The sequence below is a fragment of the Eptatretus burgeri genome, chromosome 13 (genome assembly GCF_056783735.1).
Source record: "Eptatretus burgeri isolate ZD-2024b chromosome 13, Ebu_testis_v1, whole genome shotgun sequence".
Classification (NCBI taxonomy): domain Eukaryota; kingdom Metazoa; phylum Chordata; class Myxini; order Myxiniformes; family Myxinidae; genus Eptatretus; species Eptatretus burgeri.
The window spans coordinates 27,876,416-27,899,269 of NC_140973.1; the positions used below are offsets into that span (position 1 = coordinate 27,876,416).

The 22,854-nt window shown below is 45.6% G+C and overlaps 1 protein-coding gene across 5 annotated transcripts in view; it reads right to left on the reverse strand.

The window, feature by feature from the left end:
• LOC147014133 (gamma-aminobutyric acid receptor subunit gamma-2-like) overlaps window positions 1-22,854 on the reverse strand; it is a 221,408-nt gene that overhangs the window by 124,964 nt on the left and 73,590 nt on the right. For 4 of the 5 annotated variants that reach the window (XM_085851829.1, XM_085851827.1, XM_085851828.1 and 1 more), the window contains one exon: window positions 4,149-4,216. The exons of the other annotated variant lie outside the window; for it this stretch is intronic. In XM_085851829.1, the coding sequence (XP_085707955.1) occupies window positions 4,149-4,216 (68 nt within the window). The remainder of the gene's footprint in view (window positions 1-4,148; window positions 4,217-22,854) is intronic. 5 annotated transcript variants of the gene reach the window in all.

Here is a 22,854-nt window from a genome sequence, read left to right on the forward strand (position 1 = left end):
CCCTCGTAGTAGGTTCGAGTCCCAAGACCGCAACAATATGTTTAAAACGTATGTGGTCAAGTTAATCAAAAATGTTACTTTCTCTTTTCAATTTCATCCAAGGCTTCTATCAATGTTGTACAAAATGATGTGCAGGTCAAAAACACAAGTATGTATCAGTGTAAATTAACATGAATTTAAAATGTATAAGTACACTTAAAAGAGGTATAAAACATGTAAGGTGGGATTTTAATCTGGGTTCCCTCACTGGGGATTCAGATAGAAACACCCACACTACCAACCCATGCAAATGAACTTAGGAATATATAAGAACATCTAAATCATTTCCATTATAAAATTTTACACAAAGTGGAGAAACTTTTGGGTTGTATCCTGGTCGATAATGAATGTTAAAGGTAATTTGGCTGATATGTGTGTATGTGTATTTTATATATATATATATATATATATATATATATATATATATATATATATATATATATATATATATATATATATATATATATATATATATATATATATATATATATATATATATATATATATATATATGCGCCTGGTGTTGGCGCAGTGGTTAGGGCAGCGGCTTGGGATCCCAGTGTCCTGAGTTCAAGCCCCGTTGGCTGCTGAATTAACACCAGGGGGTTGACTCAGCCTGTCATCCTTCCGAGGTCGGCGAAATGAGTACCAGTGTACTGGTCCCGGTGTATGCCCCGGTTAGAATAGGTGTACCATATCCCTGTGTGTCGTAAGAGGCGACCAGGGTTGGCGTCAGGAAGGGCATCCGGCCATAAAACATTGCCTCAAGAAAAAGCCAAACCCCTACACAGCAGGGAAAAATGGCTGTAAAAACGGTCATATATATATATATATATATATATATATATATATATATATATATATATATATATATATATATATATATATATATATATACTGGATATATCAAGTCTTTATAAGAGGAAACTGTTTTCTCCAGAGGCTTGACTTGACCAGTCGATTTAGTCCACTTTAGGAAGAAGGCCGGCCTCGACTTGATCCATTTTGTTACATTCAATGCAATTTGAGTCCATCGGACTCTGGTAATTATTTCACAAAAGGCCCACAGATTATCCCTTTTTATTGCTATGTGTCTGACCCAGTTACATTTCAGTTTGTTTCCCTGTGCATGAAGTGAAAAGCGGGGTTTAGCAATTGGTTCACTTTGTCTGTCTGTCTGCCTGTCTACATACATCAATCTATGATCGAGGAACAACTTAATTTCAATTGAATGTTATATTTTGAACATGAATCGGTACATGAACCTGCAGTTTATCAGTAGTTTAGCTCTGAATTTAGCAAGTTGTACGGAATCTTGTCCTGAGTGATCATGCATACAGAGGGAGTAAGGTAATTTTTTTGGTCTCTCTGGCAGTCAAACAAATTTAAAATCATTTCAAACAGGAATCTTACTGTATTAGGGACCTCATAAAGGACACAAACAACAGGCATGGATAACTAATTTAACATGTAAAACAAGGTGGTGTAAAAGACGGTGCATCAACGGTGCTAAACTTCTGACAATTTTTTCTACAGCTTTTAAAACCTTTATTTTATTTCAAATGAATTATATACTTGAACACGAGAACACAAATCACCTTATTGGCACTTCCAAAAACATTCCATTTAGCAGTAGTTGGACAAAATATTATGGCATTTTATGCCATCTTGATCAATCAAATTTGCTGCTTGCATTCTCACCGTTGGGGAATATTGAGATCGAGACAAAATTGCGGTTCATAGAAAATATCGATCGTGCTCGGAAATGCAAAGTAAGAGTTGAAACGACCCTTCCTATGTACTTTTTCTCAAGAATGCATGGGGTGTTAGGTATTCTATGACTAGTTTTAACTGTGATTATTATGTCAGGGAATTGTGTTCTCTCTCTGATGCATTCGTTTCTCTTATTCTCCCTTGTGGTTACATCTTCCATGATGATACATTTTACCAAGAAAACATCTTTCCATGGTTCTCCGTTTGGTGATAAATTTTCATTCCATCTTCTTTGTTGGGGACAATGATTCACTGCCATGCATTGCTGGATGAACAACAATTGTAAAGTTTCATTTTTAGACACAAGGGTTTGCTTTTCATGACGTTAAATTTTTTTTCCAAATGCTGCCCATCCTGCTCTCGTATGTCTCTTCACTTCTTCAAAGTCATCTGTATCAATTTGTAGTTGTTCTCAGTAAATGTAATTGCTGATTTCTTCACTTTAAATGTACAATGATCAATTTTAATCTCATCCTTAATTTTTGGCTTTGTCATATTCATGTTAACCCAACTTTCTAACTCTCTGTGAAATGAAATTGTAGAGAATGAGCTTAATGGAAAGCTTAATGAAGGCAGGAACTTATGAATTCAAATGAATTTATTAATTTCCTCAGCTTACTTCAACAATATATTTATATTCTTCATGGTAGATTAATGACAAAATAAAACATATGTGAACATTCTACAAATAAATCTCAGCATAATATAATAAAACTAGAAAGAGCAATCAGAGGTTGCAGACCTTCGCCAGGACTTGGTTTGTGTGGTGTTTATGTAGTGTACTTTGTGTGGCATTTGTGAACTGGTGTGTAACATAATTAATGAGACATAATTAGAACTGCCACTTTATAACTGCTGGCAGTGATGACCGGGTACCAAGACGTCCCGCTTTGATGCAACCCCGCTTTGATTGGACACCTGACTCTGACCCATGACGCTTTAAAAATTTTTTTATTCAATTAAGTTTAGAAAGGAATTAAAATAAATTAAATTCAAATCAAATGGAGACCAAATAGGTGCAGTCCTGCATTGGAGTAATCAGAAGGAAACCTTATCAAAAAGAAGCAAAAACTAAAGATGAAATCATCAGGAGGAACCTGGATAGGGTTCGCATTTCAGCTGCTACTCCTCCACCCTCAAACCCATCCAGGCAACTCCAGCCAAGTGAGCCTTGTTCAAAAAATAAAATAAAAAAAAAGAACCAAGATCAAAAAATTAAATAATTCTGGCTGCCAGACCATGCGTCTGATCAAGTTGAAAATTAAAACATTTATTCCCCATCACCATTATATCATAATTGTGAAGTTTCAATTCAATTGATTAAGCGGTTCCAGAGAATCCATTATTTCATATTTTTCTTCAATCCAATATGGCTGCCAAACCATGTTCCCCATCAATTAACAATCTGGTACACCCATGGCTTGGGAAACATTTGTGTGAACTTGATCTGTCTAGCCGTTCTGGAGAAGATTTTCAGGGGTTTTAGGGTAAATCCAATATGGCTGCCAAACAATGTGATCTATGACATCATGTGTGAACCTTTTGTTCATCATGGATAGGCGGTGATGCGTGTAAAGTTTCACCTCAATCTGTTCAGCCACTTCAGAGAAGAAAATTTTTGAAGCTTTAAAAAAAAAAAACAATATGGCTGCCGAATCACTTGATCGATGACTTCATCAATTATTTTTTTTGTGGACCATTTTATCCCAAGATGACTTTAAAAAATTTCATGCTGATCAGATATAGTGTTCTACATATGCAATTATGATGTCATAACAAAGGTGCCTATGATGTCATAAAAAAATCACTTATTCTCCATGAGGAGTACTTGTCGTGGAGCAAGTTTCAATTTTTTCCTTGGTGCGATTTCAGAGATACAAAGGTCCAGGTTTTCAGTTTTTCCAACATGGCCACCACACCATGTGACCGATGACGTCATAATTATCAATATAATATTCTACATGAGTCGTCACTCCTCTGGTGAAAATTTTGTATCAATCTGACAAGCGCTTGCGGAGAAAAACACTAAAGTTCTGTGTGGACAAACAAACAAACAAATGGACCCAAATGCAATACCCTCGCCTCCAACAAGGGTTACAATACTTTTATTACTCTATGTTTGTATTTACTGAAGTTTTTTTTTGTCTTGAACATTTATTGTTACTTTTTCGAGTTTACCATGACAGAAAAAGGTATTTTAAACAACCTAAACTTACATTCAACAGCTATAAGGTGTGCACACAATTCATCAAGGCTACTCCATTACTAAACAAGTATTTTCTTCATCAACTAATCTGCTTTACAATGTGTAGACTTTTTAAAAAGCTCTCACCTACCATGTTCATTGCAGATACTGGTCCAATGCTGTTCACGTATATATCCGTCTCGACCACAGTGGGACGTACTGTGATGCACAAACAGGCAAATACATCATGTGTTAATGTAAAAAATATGAACATAACTTCATTTAAAAATTTTTAATAACATATGCACTGCTATACAATATAGTGCAACAAGAGAAAAATAACAAAAAGAAAATCTCAATCAGAATAGAAAGAAAAGTAATGATAAACTGTGTGGTTGAGGAACGATTAAGATAGCATGTCTCGATGCTGAAGCTTCAAGGTTGTGTTCAGTTTAAGTAATTTTATTATTGAAAGGATAGAGGCAATTGAGAAGATTCAGCAATAGGCAAGTAAACAAGTTTCAAGGCTAATAAGTTATAGATATGAAGAAAACCAACTTACCTACAACACATCACCAATGCTAGTAAATGATGTTTAAATGCATAAATCATCAGATTCCAGGTCTGCAATCAATATATTTTTGCATATGTCTTAAACTGTCCACGTTGCAACCAGCAAATGAGCAGATTTGATTGCTTATGGGTGCATGATGTAAATGGTGGGAGCGAAGTCAGCCTGGCAATGTATCAGGTGTTCATCATGCCGAAGTGGTGTGTTACCATGGGCTGTTCAAATAGAATTACCGGTGCTGTGAACCATTTTCAATTTCTGTGAGACGAATTTTTAGTGGCTGAATGGGTTTGGCGAGTCAGGTGGGCTCACCCTGTCACCCATACTCTTCATTATCTGATTCTTAGCATTGACTGACTTGCTGAGAAAAAGTCACATTGGCTTCACCGTCCAAATATTATCATGAGTCATCTTTATTTGGACAATATCAAATTGTATGCAAAGTCAAACAAATATATTTTAGCTCTGACAAAGATGTGATAATCTTCTCCAATGATATTTGCATGTAATTTGTATTGGAGTGGTAAAAAGTGAGGTGAAGTGAAGACATCAACACCATCTGAAAAGGCCATCCACAACAATGTGAAAAATAAATAAAGCGGAGATGCAAGAAAAGGCTTCATCAACTCCGAGAGTACAAGCTCATTGGTAAAAATAAAAACCTTTTTGTGGTTGAGGAACGATTAAGGTTGAGGAATGTCAGCCTCTGTTGACAAAGTCGTCGGAGATATTATGTTTTCGGGATGTCCGTCCACCCTTGAACTGTTTTCAAATAATGCACCATTTCTTCCAGAAAATTGTTGAAATAAAAAAAAAATTTTGGTTTCCACATGTATTTCTTTGGTTTGCAGTGGAACAAAACAAAAAAAAGCTGAAAAAAAATTACAAAATCTTAGCTTATTCCAAACAGAAATCCTAAAATGGTTCAGACAATATTATTGGCACCTGTTAGAAGTTGTAAGAAATAATTAGATTTCAAGCAGATGATTCTCCTTTACTTTGGAGTTGAACTCACTTGTGGTGAGATGCAAGTGCCGACAATATAAAAATCACTCATTTAATCAGTTTAAATGGAGAAAAGGAGTCATTCTGCTGTTTTGTGTCACTGTGTGTGCCGCAATGAGCATGGAGAAAAGAAAGAAAACCAGACAATAGTCTGAGGAGGTCAGACACAAGATTGTAGCCAAGCATGGCTACAGGTATATCTCCAGAGACATTGATGTTCCTCTGTCCACCGTACACAATGTTATCAGGAAGTTTAAGGCCCATGGCATTGTAGCCAACATCCCTGGACATGGCCGCAAGAGAAAACTTGATTGAAGATTGTAGCGAAGGATTGTTGAAATGGTGGAGAAAACACCTCGATCAACTGCCAAACAGATTCAAGCTGGCCTTCAGACACAAGGTATGACAGTTTCAACTCACACCATCTGTCGCCAACTCAATGAAAGGGGGTTCTATGGTAGGAGACCCAAGAGGACCCCACTGCTGAGAAAGAGACATGAGAAAGCCCAACTGAGTTTGCCATAACACACATGAACAAGCCAAAATCCTTATTGGAGAATGTCCTGTCAACAGATGAGACCAAATTAGAGATTTTTGGTAAAGCACATCATCTCTATGTTTACAGAAAACAAAATGAAGCCTTCAAAGAAAAGAACACCTTCCCTACAGTCAAACATGAAGGAGGTTCAGTGATGTTTTAGGGTTGCTGTGCTACCTCTGGCACTGGGTGCCTTAAATGTGTGCATGGCATCATGAAATCAGGAGATTACCAAGACATTTTGGAGCGCAATGTTCAACCCAGTGTCAGAAAGCTGGGTCTCCGTCGAAGGTCATGGGCCTTTTAGCAGGATAATGACCCCAAGCACACTTCAAAAAGCACCCAGGAATGGTTCAAGACAAAATGCTGTGACTGTTTTGAAGTGGCCAGCAATGGGTCCAGATCTAAACCCATTGAACACCTGTGGGGAGATCTGAAAACAGCAGTTGGGAGAAGGCACCCTTCAAATATGGGAGAACTGGAGCAGTTTGCATAAGAAGAGTGTTTGGCCAAACTCCCAGTAGAGAGGTGGAGGAAGCTCATTCATGGCTGTCGGAAGTGCTTGACTGCAGTTATTTTGTCCAAAGGCTGTGATACCAAATATGAAGTCTAGGGTATCAATAATTTTGTCAATGCAATTTCTTTTTATTTTCTGATGTAACAGGATATATTCAGTTCTGAATCCAAAACAAAGGTTCTATAATATTAACAGTGAAATATAGAATTGTGGAGACCAAATGCTTCTGTCAATTTCAACTTTTTTTTTCGAGAAAATTGTGAGTTATTTGAAAAAAGTACAAGGGTGCCAATATTTTTGGCCACAACTGTAGGTCATCCATGAAACGACCTCCGTATCTCTGAAACAGTTCCATGGAAAAAAAACTGAAACGTAGCACATGTCAAGAACTCGCCACAAGTATGATTTTTTGATAATGTCATAGGTGGCTTAATTATGAGATCAAAATTGCATACGTCGAACACTTTATCCGATGAGTATGAAAATTTTGGAAGGTCATCTAGAGCTAAATTGTATGAGGGGAAAAAATTTATGACATCATCGGTCACGTGGTTCGGTAGCCATATATTTTTTTTAACATAAAAACCTTCAAAAATCTTCTTTTCTGAAACAGCTGAACAGATTGAGGTGAAACTTTGCAGGATAATCGCCTATCCAGGAGGAACAAAAAGTTCTCCACCTATGATGTCAAAGATCACATGGTTTGGCAGCTATGATTTTTTTGAAGAATAAACTTTTTAAAATCCTCTTCTCCAGAACGGCTTGACAGATTGAGGGAAATCTTCACCCACATGTTACCCAAGCTTTGGGGATACCAGGGTGTACACAAATAATGAATAGGTCACATGGTCTGGCAGCCATATTGGATTGAATGAAAATCTTAAAAAGTTATTTCTCTTGAAATGCTTCATTAATCGACATAAAACTTCAGAATTATGATCGAGTAATCATGTGGAATATATGTTTTAAATTTAAGCCTGATTGGACCCATGGTCTGGCACCCAGAATTATTTAATTTTTGAAACTGGGTTCGGGATTTAAATCAAACTTGGTACAGTGCAAGTATGAAAATGATGTAAAAATGTGGGCGGAGGCATACCTGTTGACGTCATGACGTAGAAGAGAGCCATCCTAGTTCTGTAGGCAATCAACATCGACAGTCAGGTCAAGCCAGATTAGATATGTGGCTTGCTACAGGTACCATGTAAACCTGTTTCATGGTCGGTTGTCGGTGACTAAACCGTCTCCCCCACCAGGTTTTCTGGTGAGGAGGGGGTATGATATGGACACTAGGGTGGAGTGAAATATAAGAATATGTAGGATGTCTTTGGAATAGTTTGTAAAAGATGTAGGACCCACTAATGACTCATCATGCAAAATTATAATCATTTAAAACAATGACTTCAGGTCGCCCAACTCACTCAAAATATTAATAACTTTCGCAAAAATAAATATTTCAAGGGGGATAACTCCGAAACTACTTTTGCAATTTATGTTGCTTGTTTTAATGATATTATACAACTAAGCATAATGCATAATAATTTAAAATTTGTTTGTTTTAAATATTAAATATTTAATTTCTACTTTGATTATGTACCATAATATTAGACGAGAAATTAATATAAATAATGTAGCAGATGAGCCCATTATATTGTTGCGGATTTCGCGCCCGCCGGCGTGCTGACGGCCACGTAACTCGAATCGCGGCACGTCGCCCACCGGACGGACAATCCAGTCGTGACCCTCTCGGACTAACGCCGGGAACCAGTCACGGGTGGACCTTTCGGTCTCACCGCGATCGAGCCAATCAGCCCCCGCGTGGGATAGGGTTGCTCGCCAAATTCGACCTACCTAAGTACCCACGCGGAGGGTAGACCGGGCGATCGCACCTCGCCGCAGGCCGACTTCGGACACAGGCCACTTAAGCGACCCGTTCCGTACTATCAGAATAACCGAGCGGTGTTATCGTCGACCTCGACGGTTCGATTAATTATCGGGCGTATTCAGCCCACTACCAACCCTTTACGTGAAGCAAGATGAGGATTCAATGGGAGAAATGACGAAGCGAAGCGGGAAACAGTTCAACAATAAAGCACATTTATTCGCGACGAACGGAAAGCACACATATTCAATTCCACCAAAAGCACACAGAAAAAACACAATTCCATTTACACAAAAAGCAAATATAAAAGTGAAGACAATGCAGAGCTAATACCGACTACCGAGCACACGGCAACACTTATACAATTCTACTTCACAGACGGCGCCGACAACACATACCCAAAACCAAGGAAAGAATACCCTCAAGGATGAGGCGGGCCTGAGGCCGAGACTGGGTCGCGCCTACCCGTCTGGTGATGAGACGCGGAGCGGCGATGGCGCCTCACTCCGCGGGCCTCGCGGACAGTGTCTGGCAGGGGGTGGGAAAGGGGCCCCCTTGGTCGCACTATCTCAGCGCGGGGGGAAACAGGAGGGGGTTGCTGATGCTCGAGGTATAGAGGATCTTTATTATGTGCGACAAGCGTCTCCACCTCGGCCAGGTCGCGCTGTCGGCCTCCCTCGGGTGCAGCTTCCTGCACGACGCGAGCACCCCCTCGTCTGGTGTCGCCGCCTTTCCACAGCTCCGTCCCCTCCGTTCCGCACACGACGAGCAGCTCCACCGCCCGCAAAGTCTTGACCCTCTGCTTCCGACTCTCCTACTCTCCGCCTCTCCGCCTCGGGACTCTCCGACTCTGGACTCTTCTTTGGACTCTTCCCTTCTCCTGACTGACGAACACGGTCCTTTTATCCCCCCGTAGCTTCGCCTTTGACCCCCTCCCTTTGACCTTTCACCTCGCTCCCCATTGGCCCGAGAAAAAGTGGGCGTGAAGGCTTTTTGATCCACAAATTTGCATATATCGATCGTCCTGGAGGCGGGGCCAAATTCGCCCCTCGCTCACCGATTGGACGGCAAAAAGTGGGCGTGTGTCGTTTTTGATCCGTTTTTGAAGCACAAAATCCGTGATTTTGTACACGCTGTTCGACGCGCGCTCTGCACGAGTCCAACACCGGTACCCACAGCGGGGCAAGAACGGTGGCGATGCTACGGTTGCGAGGTGTGACGGGAAGGTCGTGGCGGTTGTGGTGAAGCGGCGTTGTGGTTGGTGGTTGATGTTGTGGTTGTGATCATGGCGGTTGGTCCAAAATAAAGATAGTAAAAGAAAAACGGCTATCCTGAAGAGTCGCAGCACGCATATATGACATGTATTCCCACTAGACAACGGGTTTGGGCCTAACTACACATGCACTTACCGAGATACCTCACCTAAGGGACCTGAATGGTGGTTTGCGAATTTGGTAACCACAACACTACCCCCTCCCCTTTTTACAGACTCGTCCCGAGTCGTCAAATTTTCGTGTGCCATCATGTGTAGTTTTCCCCTAGTACATTTTACCTACGGATCCCTGGGTGCGACATTCATGGTATTCGTGTCCCCAAAATAAATAACCTGAGGGCTGCGTAACTATCTAAACAAACTCACTCACACAGACGACTTAAATAAAATTGCCGGCGCTAAGACAAACATGCCGGGGGCGCACTCATATGTACAGTACATCTTAACCTTAACTTACAAATCTTACACTAAACCATGGCCCAGGATCACTGAACTCTGCAAAAAAAAAGCAGTTAGCAGGGAGCCAGGCTGCCCGCATGCAGTCTCTGGCTCAAAACAATGCAGGTGACAGGGAACGTGGCTGGCTGCTCACACGCAGTCCAAGGCCTTCCCTTTTGAACTGAACGCAGTGAACCACAACGGTGCATGGGCTGCACAAACGTAGTCTCCGTGCCAGCTCAAGTGGCACACGCAATGAGCACAACGAATGGATGCATGAACACAAACACGGTGCACGGGCCGCCACTGCAGGCCCGTGTTGTAGCTGCCAACAGGGCAGTTCTTGCAGCTTGCAAACTGTTGCCTTGCGGATCCTGGCGCACATGGAAATGAACAGGGGGGGGGGCAAAGCAAAATTGAACGGGGCTGGTGAACGTGGGCAGTGGGCATGGCATGGCAAAGGTAGCAGGCAAACACAGCCCGCAGAAGAAGGCCGCTGCAGGCAAACACAGCCGGCAGATGAACTGGCCGGCACAGGCCTTGAAGAAAAACAGCCAGCAGATGAACTGGCCGGCACAGGCCTTGAAGAAAAACAGCCAGCAGATGAACTGGCCGGCACAGGCCTTGAAGCAAACACGGCCAGCCGATGGCACAGGCCTTGCAGCAAAACAACAGCTGCCGATGAAGTTGGCCGGCCTCCGCCTTGGAGCAAAACACGGCCAGCCGATGAAGTTGGCCAGCTCTTGCCGTTCAGTGGAGGTTGGTGGAGGGAGTGCGGTGGTGCTGGCCACTTGGAGGGCGGGCTCGGACCTACCTACCTGTCTCCCTCCCAACCTATCGCCTTTGCCTGTCACTGTACATACCCACTCCCTTAATTTGTGAAAAACCAATTTAGCCCCAACTTATTTTTTTGTTGTTTTTATTTTTACTTCCCCTCTATAAATCGTCCCCTAACCCCCTTTATCGTCTTTGTTCGGCTAACCTATCCTGTCACCTAGCCTACTCCCAACCCCTACGTTCCCTTCCCGGAGGGGAATAAGGGAGAGCTAACGTCCTGTGTCGAGGCCCAACTCAAGCCTCAGAATGGCCTCCCCAGAGTTCGGCGATCTATAACCCAAAGTGGGTCCAGCGGCCCACAACGACAGCGAGGGGATGGATGGTGCGGAGGGGTACATCTCCTAATCTACCCTAACCATTTAACAGTTAAACTACCCCGGGGCTTTCAACAAGCCCCTCTCGCTTAAAGTATTGGTTCTAACAACCCAGATTCCCGTCGCCTGTGTTGGTGTCCTCACAATTTCGGGCCTCGCCCCCCAATTTTCTCTCCGTGCCCTCACACGGTCTCCTGGCTGGGACACGTGGCTCCCTTTGGCAGGCACGACCCTCTGCCGAATCTCCCGCTATGGCACCCCCGGGCACTACACTGCCTCCGAGCCTACCAGCTCCCTAACACCGGGGAGTGCCCCCCATGGCACCTCCGCTGAAACGCACACGTGGCAGGCCGGCCTCCCGGGCCCCTTTCCGAGGGTCACCCGTGCCCACAACACTGCCCACGCGGCTAATGGCGCCCCGGGCCCCCGCACCAAGCAGGCGCACCCGTGCCCACTACTCTGTCCCGGCCCCCCATTGGCCCATGGCCTACCGCGGCCGACTAGCCTGGTGCCCGGGGTACCCACTCAGCGATACTCACCTTTCGCAGCCACGCTCCCAAGCCCGTCAACAGGGCTCCTGCACCCCTCCAAATGGGTCTCGAGCCTACTTTCCCACCAACAACAAAACGACCTCCATTTTTCAATTTGACTAACCCAGCTAACTCACTTTACTCTGACCCCGGGGTCCCTTGGGCGGGAGTCACTCCTCCCCCCAATCACTCATCGCACCATGCATTCCCTATTCGCTCCACTCACACAGACCCGCTGGGCTCACTCACTCAACAAGTACTCACCTCACAACTCACCAACTCTTCAACACACATACCACTGAACTCTGCCATCCTTCTAACTACATCCCCTAACTAACTCGTGCTCCCACGTCGTCCCTTAAACTAGTAGCACGTTCCTTTTAACACTACGTAGCTAAACTACGTCCCCGCTACACACTCACCAGTCTGTCTCTGTCTCCTAACTCAAAAATTCATTTTATTTCCCAACCTAAATCTGGCTACAATCCCTCTACCTAATCCATTCCACGGACTCCATGAGGACTTACCCCTGCCCCATGAAGTCGGTCTAACTAAGCTAACCCTTCCCCCTAACTAGTTTTCATCCTGTGCCCAGGGTAAGGGGGTCTTCCACCCCTTTCCCAGGAATCCTGTGCACCCGAAAGTGAGGCTTTTTTTTTTTTTCATGCGCAGCACCTGCGCGGCAACTCAGAGCTCGCGCACTTTACACCTGCCCGTGACGTCATGCAGCTGCACGTGTTCCTCGTCCCTCCTTGGACGGTACCATCCGGCCGGGATACCCCTCCTGCCGGATTCCAACCACACGTGCAGCCATGACGTCACCGTGCGCATAATAAAAAAAAACAAAAAAAACACAAGCCCCACGTCTCGAGGGGTTCCCCACGCGAACACATGTGCTTTGCCCGTTGGAGCTTAACACACACGATCGCGTGGAGAACCCGTCCGGTCCAAATCCATTTACCTGCCTAAACTTTGTCCGTCCGCGGGATCGGCAAATCCACCGCGTGCGTTTCCGGACCGGGACTTCACTCTCGCAAGCGAGCACGTGGCGGCCTCGTGCGTTGCACAGCACGAACCGCGTGCTCACTGCTGGGTGAACCCGGCACGGTCCGCGAAACAACTACAGCCGTTACCCGGCTTTCGTTCCTCCCATGTCTCCGTCGTCGCCTCCATTCCACCCACGCATACCTGCGTGTTACGACGCACACAGTCCACTCCATCACATTCACACCGGGAGACGCGGCTGCGTGCTCCCGCATGCCAACCGACATCTCCCTCACATACCGCTCTCTCACACACACGGTCTCCCTTGCACACAGCGACCTTGCACACGGCCGTTCACTCACGCGTGCCTCACTACTCACACAAACCATACTATTTACACACGCGGGGGCACTCACCCGCGGTGCCTCATCCACACTGGCCGTTTCACTCTCACACACGGTGCCTCACCCACACACGCGGGGGCACCAACCCGCGGTGCCTCACTCACACTCCGTGCCTCATCCACACACGGCGTGCTGGGAAGCACGTACTCCGGCACCATCGCCACCACACCACTCACACACGGGGTCGCTTCCACACACGGGGACGCACTCACACCTTGCACCACACACACAGGGACAACCACACTGGGGATTCGTGTCCCCAAAAGGGTCTCCGGGGCCTCTATACCCCCCAAGCTCTCCGTGCACCCGTCCACAGCACTCGTCCCCTCAACCTCGCGAAGCACGACCGAACTCACCTGGTCGTGACTCTCCTCAAGGGGGAATACTCCCTCCCCTCGTTCCTGGAGGAGGCCATCCAGGTGCTCGCACTGGGTCTCTACCCAGTCCGCCAGCTCACCCCCATTGTCCTCCACTACCTCCGTGTGTGTGTGTGCGTCACTTACCCCGTCTTCCTCGTGTAGTCTTTCCTCTATTTTTTCTATCTCCCGTGTCTCTGCCAACTCTTCACCCTTTACCTCCCTTGTCTCCACTATTATTTCCTTTGTCACGGCCTTCATGCCCGCCTGCAGGCATCGGCCCATGTTCTGCGTCTCACCCCGGAACTTTTTCATTTCCTCCTTCATGTTTGTTTCCATTCCGTTTATTTGCTTGTTCATTTCGTTTTTCATTTCATTTGTATTTGTATCCATCTTTTCGTTCATGCCTTTCATTTCGTTTGTATTTGTAACTATCGTCGTTTTCACTTCATTCATTTGCTTGTTCATGTCTTTCATTTCGTTTGTATTTGCATCCATTTTTTCGATCATTTTCGCATTCATCTTTTCGTTCATTGCCGCCAGCATGGCGCATAGCTGGGCCATGTTGGATGCACTCAGCTGAGCCGTTTCGGCAAGGGTTGGGGAAGGGTTTTGGTGGAGAGGGGGGGGGAGGTGTCATACACCGCGGCCGCTGCCGCACCCACCTCGGGCCCTGGGTTCAGTTGGGCGAGTCCGTGTTCCTGCACAATCAACATTTCCTGCTCGGGGATTCCATCCTGGACCATGGACTCTACATTATTACACATATACATTTCTAATACCCCCGGCTCCCGCTCGCCTTGAGACGCCATCTTGCTTCTCGTGAAGGGTTAATTTCGCTCGCTCGTAATTTGGAGGGAATCGGGGGTCGCTTCTCTCACCCCAGGACCGATTCCCGTGAATTTAGCCGGAGACAGGAGAGCCTGTTTTCCTGTTCTCCGATTCCAGTGCCGCGAGGAGGGCGATGAATTTGTATCGCACGACCTGACACCAGTGTTGCGGATTTCGCGCCCGCCGGCGTGCTGACGGCCACGTAACTCGAATCGCGGCACGTCGCCCACCGGACGGACAATCCAGTCGTGACCCTCTCGGACTAACGCCGGGAACCAGTCACGGGTGGACCTTTCGGTCTCACCGCGATCGAGCCAATCAGCCCCCGCGTGGGATAGGGTTGCTCGCCAAATTCGACCTACCTAAGTACCCACGCGGAGGGTAGACCGGGCGATCGCACCTCGCCGCAGGCCGACTTCGGACACAGGCCACTTAAGCGACCCGTTCCGTACTATCAGAATAACCGAGCGGTGTTATCGTCGACCTCGACGGTTCGATTAATTATCGGGCGTATTCAGCCCACTACCAACCCTTTACGTGAAGCAAGATGAGGATTCAATGGGAGAAATGACGAAGCGAAGCGGGAAACAGTTCAACAATAAAGCACATTTATTCGCGACGAACGGAAAGCACACATATTCAATTCCACCAAAAGCACACAGAAAAAACACAATTCCATTTACACAAAAAGCAAATATAAAAGCGAAGACAATGCAGAGCTAATACCGACTACCGAGCACACGGCAACACTTATACAATTCCACTTCACAGACGGCGCCGACAACACATACCCAAAACCAAGGAAAGAATACCCTCAAGGATGAGGCGGGCCTGAGGCCGAGACCGGGTCGCGCCTACCCGTCTGGTGATGAGACGCGGAGCGGCGATGGCGCCTCACTCCGCGGGCCTCGCGGACAGTGTCTGGCAGGGGGTGGGAAAGGGGCCCCCTTGGTCGCACTATCTCAGCGCGGGGGGAAACAGGAGGGGGTTGCTGATGCTCGGGGTATTGAGGATCTTTATTATGTGCGACGAGCGTCTCCACCTCGGCCAGGTCGCGCTGTCGGCCTCCCTCGGGTGCAGCTTCCTGCACGACGCGAGCACCCCCTCGTCTGGTGTCGCCGCCTTTCCACAGCTCCGTCCCCTCCGTTCCGCACACGACGAGCAGCTCCACCGCCCGCGAAGTCTTGACCCTCTGCTTCCGACTCTCCTACTCTCCGCCTCTCCGCCTCGGGACTCTCCGACTCTGGACTCTTCTTTGGACTCTTCCCTTCTCCTGACTGACGAACACGGTCCTTTTATCCCCCCGTAGCTTCGCCTTTGACCCCCTCCCTTTGACCTTTCACCTCGCTCCCCATTGGCCCGAGAAAAAGTGGGCGTGAAGGCTTTTTGATCCACAAATTTGCATATATCGATCGTCCTGGAGGCGGGGCCACCCGCCCCTCGCTCACCGATTGGACGGCAAAAAGTGGGCGTGTGTCGTTTTTGATCCGTTTTTGAAGCACAAAATCCGTGATTTTGTATACGCTGTTCGACGCGCGCTCTGCACGAGTCCAACACCGGTACCCACAGCGGGGCAAGAACGGTGGCGATGCTACGGTTGCGAGGTGTGACGGGAAGGTCGTGGCGGTTGTGGTGAAGCGGCGTTGTGGTTGGTGGTTGATGTTGTGGTTGTGATCATGGCGGTTGGTCCAAAATAAAGATAGTAAAAGAAAAACGGCTATCCTGAAGAGTCGCAGCACGCATATATGACATGTATTCCCACTAGACAACGGGTTTGGGCCTAACTACACATGCACTTACCGAGATACCTCACCTAAGGGACCTGAATGGTGGTTTGCGAATTTGGTAACCACAACAATATTATAATTATTGCAAGCAATGGAAAATTCCTGGCATAGTTTACCAGCTTGTCTTTGCCAACCCATAGGACCCTCTCTCATGTGGTTGCTAGGCAACATGGGCATGGCATGTGTTTTATTGTCTTATAAGACATTGAGTACACATTGTGGCAGTGTTACATGCTGTGTGTTGCGTGCATCTCACAATCTTAAACCATTCACGATGGCTAACAACGGCGAATCGCCTCTTGCGTCTGTATGTCTCAACCGAGAAGCCTTCGAGAAACTTGGTTCATTTGGCCACGTTCATCATGCGTGTGTATGCACCTATGTGGTTTGCCATCAAAAGAAAGCCATCATGCAAGGACGGAGCTCGTCATGTGTTTAACATGATTCAGAAATCACGATACATGTCGCCTGCTCACAAGAAGATTAATTATCGATCCCGTAATTCAGAGAAACGCGTACTTTGTGCACACCGAAAATCTTTTGCTGTGTATGGTGAGAGATGAAAGAGCACCCATACGTGAGTTGGCTCTGAGGAGAATATTGAAAGCACGGAAAGAGAAAGATGAGACAGATTGTTCGGTGCGGCAATTTGTTGTTCCAAAATTGAATGTTAATGCGAAGGATGAGACGGAAATCGTGGAGTGGATGTCGTGTAAAGTGACGGAACCTCCGATATTGCGGAACATGACGAATGATGAACTGTGGGCATTAATAAATGAAACTGAAATCCCATCAGTAGACTTTCAGCGTTACCCTTGCCATACACAAGCCGCAGAGCGTGGAATCAAACTCGTAACTGAGGCGTCAAAGTTAGTGTGCGGCGAGTCATCGAGAGATGGATTGATCAGAAATAGGCAAACCTCAAGGAACAAGATAGCAAAGTTTAACACCAAGAAAGAATACAAAATAAAATGTGATTTTCTGACATTGACTGCATATTTACTAATGGCAATGACTGTTTGATTAACTTTTATCAAGTTAGTTTTATCTAAAATATCCATATTCGTTCATTTTTTTTAACCGTTTATGTCATATTTGAGAGACTTGGGCTACCTGAAGTCATTAAAGAAATTAAATAAAAATTTAGTATATCACTTATTATTATGTGTTACATCTTTTAAAAACTATTCCAGACCAAAAATATGAAAATTACAAAAAATATTCATTTTCACTCCACCCGAATGGACACCCAGCAGGATTAAAAACAAAACCTGTCAAAAGGTGGAGGAGCTCCTTGTGAGCCAACAGCAATCCATTTCTTGTGCCCAACTGTGTCTGCGAACATCCTCCTGCAGTTGGGTTACATTTTTTTAGGAGGTTGGTGGCAGCATTTATACTCCAGCCACCGGAAAAACCCTTCACTCCGCGAAACGTACTAAAAGCGCAAAGAAAACTAAAAAATCCACTTTGCAGGGCAGCTCACCAGATGACGGGATTGGGGCAAAGCCTTCAGGACCCCCACTCTTTGATAAGAGGAAAAACACGGGATAACCTTCCCAGGTTGAATTGCAGTAGTGTGTGTCAGGGTGGTGCTGAGGCGTCGTCCACCAGATGGTGGTGTCCTTGGGTTAAAATGAGATGGTCCCTTCCGATGGGAGCCTGGAATTCATGTCCTATCCCGAAGAGAAGATGATCACCTGCATCTGTTATCATCTGAGCTCAAGAGTTTGAACATCGGTATTGCAGCACTCTCTAAGGTTTGGAGACCAGATTGTGGCGAAACCATGGCAGGTGGTTACACCTACTATTGGTCTTGTCGCTCTGATGATTACCATGCCAAAGGATTTGCTGTAGCTGTGTCCAATAAGCTACTCCAGTGAGAACTGAAGTAACACCGGACAATGAGCATGTTACGAGACGAAGGATTCGTCACTCCTTGGGTGTCGTTTCCCTGGTCTCTGTATATGCTCCGACTGAGGTGAGTGATCTCATGGTGAAAGACACATTGTCTGCCGCTCTTGTGTCTGTGGTTAATCAGTGCCCCAGGTAAGACACCCTTTTAGTCTTGGCGGATTTCAATGCATTGACTGGAACTGATAGGCATGGTTATGAGACATATGTTCATCCCTATGGGTCTGGAAATGTGAACCAGAATAGCGCTATGCTCCTTGACTTTGAAAGAAGTCATGGACTAAGGGTGGCTGGATCAGGATTTCAGCAACCACAGGCTCATCACTGGAGTTCGTATTCAAATGCTGGTGTGTGGCAAAGGAGATATACCACGTTCTCGTTGATGGTTGCTGGTGGATGATCCAGAACTGCCGGGTCTACCATAGTGCTCAGTTCCTCAATTCCAACCACAGCCTTGTTGTAACAACTCTGAAGTTGCAGCTTATATCCGGGAGAATGGTACCATCCCAAGCTGAGGTTGGATGTTATGTAGCAAGCTCAAGGACGAGAGGGGAGCTGAGGATTTTGCGAACAGGCTGAGGATTTTGGGGGTCTGGGTTCTTTGGGGAATCCTGAAGAGTTGTGGATTGTCTTCAAAACCACCATCCTTGATGTTGCCGCTGGATGACTTGGAATTCACTGAAGGGTGAAGAAGAATTTTGTCTCTCAAGGAACTGGACCAGAGTCACAGGGCCAGGCTTATTGGCAGAGCTGAGCTGTTCAGGGAGTTGAGGCGTAAAACTGGATGTGCGCTGAAGATGGACAAGGAGGCCTATGTGCGAGGAATCTGTGAGGTGGTAGAGCATCATCTGTGGTCAGTTGAAACTTGACCTGCTTACAGGGGAATTCACGCATTACATTCCTCCAAGCCTGTCCCTCAGTGTACTGCAGTGAGAGCGGCAGATGGTGGGATCTTGACAGAGGAGTCCGAAGTGAAGGCCCGCTGGGCCGGTTACTTTGAGCGGCTGTTGTTACAAGGCTGATCCACCAGCTGTTGAGTTGGATATCGGGGGTGTTCCCTTTTGACTATCGCTTTTGTGGACCCTCCAATCAACTCTGATCCACCTTCGTTTGTGGAAACATAGGCTGCGGTGAACCGGTTGAAATGGGGTAAAGCTCCTGGTATCTGTGGCATCCATGCTGAACTTCTCAAAGATGGTAGAAATGCTGCACTCCATGTCATTGCATGCAGTTCTGTGCTCTGCCTGGAACACAAGCATCATCCCAACTGACTGGAAGAGGGGCATTGCTGTCCCTCTCTGGAAAGGGAAGGGTGATCGTCAGGACTGCAATAACTACCGAGGGGTGGCACTGTTCTCAGTGCCGGGCAAGGTCTTTGCTTGGATAATTATTGATAGGGTTCGCCCCTATCTACTTGAGCACCAGCGTCCAAAGTAGTCAGGCTTTACACCAAAGAGGTCAACAATTGACTGTATCCTTGCTCTTCGGGTCTCCACCGAATACATATGAGAGTTGCGACAGGGGCTGCTTGCAGTCTATGTTGATCTCTGCAAAGCGTTCCCTCTGGAGGATGCTTGGTCTTCGTGGGGTGCCACCAAAACGGATCAATCTAATGTCTGAATTGTACTCTGGCACTGAGATTGTTATGAGATGTGGTGATACCATCTCCGACTTATTTCCAGTTGTTACTGGAGTTCATCAGGGGTGTGTTCTCGCCCCCATACTTTCCATCGCTTGTATGGACTGGATTCTGGGGAGGATGTCGGAGAGATCAAGCTGTGGTGCATCGACTGGGAATGTCAAGATCTCTGACCTTGATTTCACAGATGTTGTTGTCAACTTTAAGGAGACTGGATATCCTTTTGGGGGCCCTTGAGGTGCTGAATGAGGAGTCGGAGCCGCCGGGATTACGGGTTTCCTGGATCAAAACTCAGATCCAGGCTTTCAATGACATCTTAGATGCTGCTATCTTGTCTATACCTGTTTGTGGTGAGGATGTTGAGGTTACGAAGAGATTCACTTTCCTTGGCAGTGATATTCATGTCTCTGCTGGCTGTGAGCCAGAGGTTAATAGACGTGTGGGTTGGGCCTGGGGAGTCATGGATTCACTGGTTCACAGGGTGTGGTGCTGTCGATATTTGTGCAGGAGGATGAAAGTCTGAGTCTTCAGGTCCTTGTGCTTCCAATTCTTGCTCTACGGATGTGAGACTTGGATTCTGACCAGTGATCTGAGATGGAGACTTAATTCCTTTGGTACCAGGTCTCTTCGGAGAATTATTGGCTATCACTGATCGGAATTTGTGTCCAATGAGCGGTTGCTAAGAGAGAGTTAAATGAGATTTTTTCCCTGCATTGTTCGTGAGCATCAGCTGCGGCTGTATGGACATGTGGCTCATTTTCCTGACACTGATCCTGCTCACCAGATTCTCTCAGCGAGGGTGCCTCATGAGTGGAGGCCAATGAGCTGACCATGTGCCTCGTGGTCGCAGCAGGTTGATCGGCATCTAAAGGAGATTGGGATGGGACAGGCATCTGCCTGGGGGATGGCCAGACGGAGGACCCTGGGGTACCGGCGGAAAGTGGACGCAGTAACGCGCTACTCCGATGCATGCTCCCACACCTGACCGAACACCGATACCATTCAAGTCATAACATGCACTGCATATGTAGTAGACTAGACTTTTGAAGAATTGAGAATTGCAACGTTGGACGAAATGAACAGGAAGACTTCATAATACACAAGCAATAAAAACATTTTTAAAATGCAAAAGTATGTAGGGATGTTACTCCAAAGAGTATGTAAACAAGGTAGGGATGGTCACGAGAAATGATCATGAAAAGCCATCCCTACAGCTGACATCGGGTATGTACTAGGAGAGACATATCTGAACTCTAAGAGTTCGTGCTTTTCAATGAAACCTTTTTGACTAATGCTGTCTCTGCCAAGAAGAATGCAATCCTTTGGGGATTCACCTCATAGTTGTACAGGACAATGGAAGCCAGATAACCTGACATCCTACTCACCCACAAGTTATCAGTCTCAAACCCACAAATAATTACTGTCATTGACATTGCTTACCAATGGAATGAATGTCTGTAAAAAAAGGAAGAGGAAGATATCTCCAAATACTCACCCATTAAAATGGAATTACAGTATAGAAAAATATGGGGTGGAAAGGCTAAAATGCTACCATCATAAGGTGCCCTTGCAACCTTACTCAAGGAAATAAAAGGCAAAATAAAATTTGTACATATTAAAAAAGAAAAGAAAAAAAGGAGATAGACATCAATGTCAGCATAAAACATCACCAAAGGTCAAACCAGAAAGAACTTTGATGTTATGGATTTGGTAAATCCCAAAGTCAAGATGCAATAGCTCAGACACATTAACATCAGACCATAAGGTCGTGAGAAAAAAAAAATCAATAACAGCAATATTAAGAATAATGATAATAGCAACATGAAATGGAAAAAAATAATTACAAGACATAAATTGTCAAGGTAGGGCTGGAAGGATGGCCGAGAGGTACGCATGCTCGCCTCTAAGCTGTCGACCTTGGGGTTCGAATATCGCCCAGCTATAAACTGTCATCGAGGTGTTTCACAGGTAGAATGATTCATTAATGTATGTACTACTGTCCCTCGGATGGATGTTGAACAGGTGGCCTGTCTGCTGGCATTAGTTGGTGGACGTGAAGTACACGAGTTAAGTACCTTGGCCAAATTCCAAATTCCTGTCCTAACCTTAGTCGAACGTCAAGCCTGGCCAGCCACCAGCTGGTTCGTGAAAGGCTAGGACCAAACTTCCCCTGGCCAACTCCACAAGAATGTGAGAATAACTGTAGCATTGAAGATAAATTGTCAAGGTGACCAATACATCACCTCAAGCAGTAAGATATGAAAAATTGAAATTCAAGACAGACCTGGATTTCATGCTGGAAATATATATTTACAAATGTGCATGCTCGACTTGCTTGCTATCTGCAATATATATTTTACACAGTGGCATATCATAATGGAGAACAAAAGGAAAACAAGGCTCATTGTGAAAAAAAATACAAGTTGCACAAATTGAAAAAAAAACACAAAAACAAATGAAAAACCAAAAAGTAATCAGGAAAACATCAAGTGAGATTCGAGATCCATCGCCTGATTACACTGAACAACAAATTTCAAAAATTTTTTTTTACTGGAGATGTGTAAAGTGATTAAGACTAATTTGGGTACGCTGATTTCAAAAATCATAACCGTTTTGCTGTATCACGTCAGGATTTTCAGGAACAGAAATATTCCCATTGCCTAGAAGTCAGGATTTCAATGAAATTTACATATGTCTTTAACATGTCTATTTCGTACAATTGTTGTTAACTTGTGTTATATTTCTTTCTTTCAGATAAAGATGAGTAGGCGTTCCTGTACCAATCATCCTGACAACTTCTGTTATGTCTGTGGTCGGTATACCAAAAAAGATCAACAGCGAAGTATATCTACAGCAGTGAAAATGAAGGCTGCCTACTTTCACCACTTCGGGTGTAAGGTGGGGGACCAAGAACAGAGCTGGGCACCACACATCTGCTGCACAAGCTGTCACACAACCTTGACTCAGTGGTTGGTGGGCAAGCGCGCGAGCATGCCATTTGTGGTGCCCATGATATGGCGTGAGCCGCAGAATCATCATG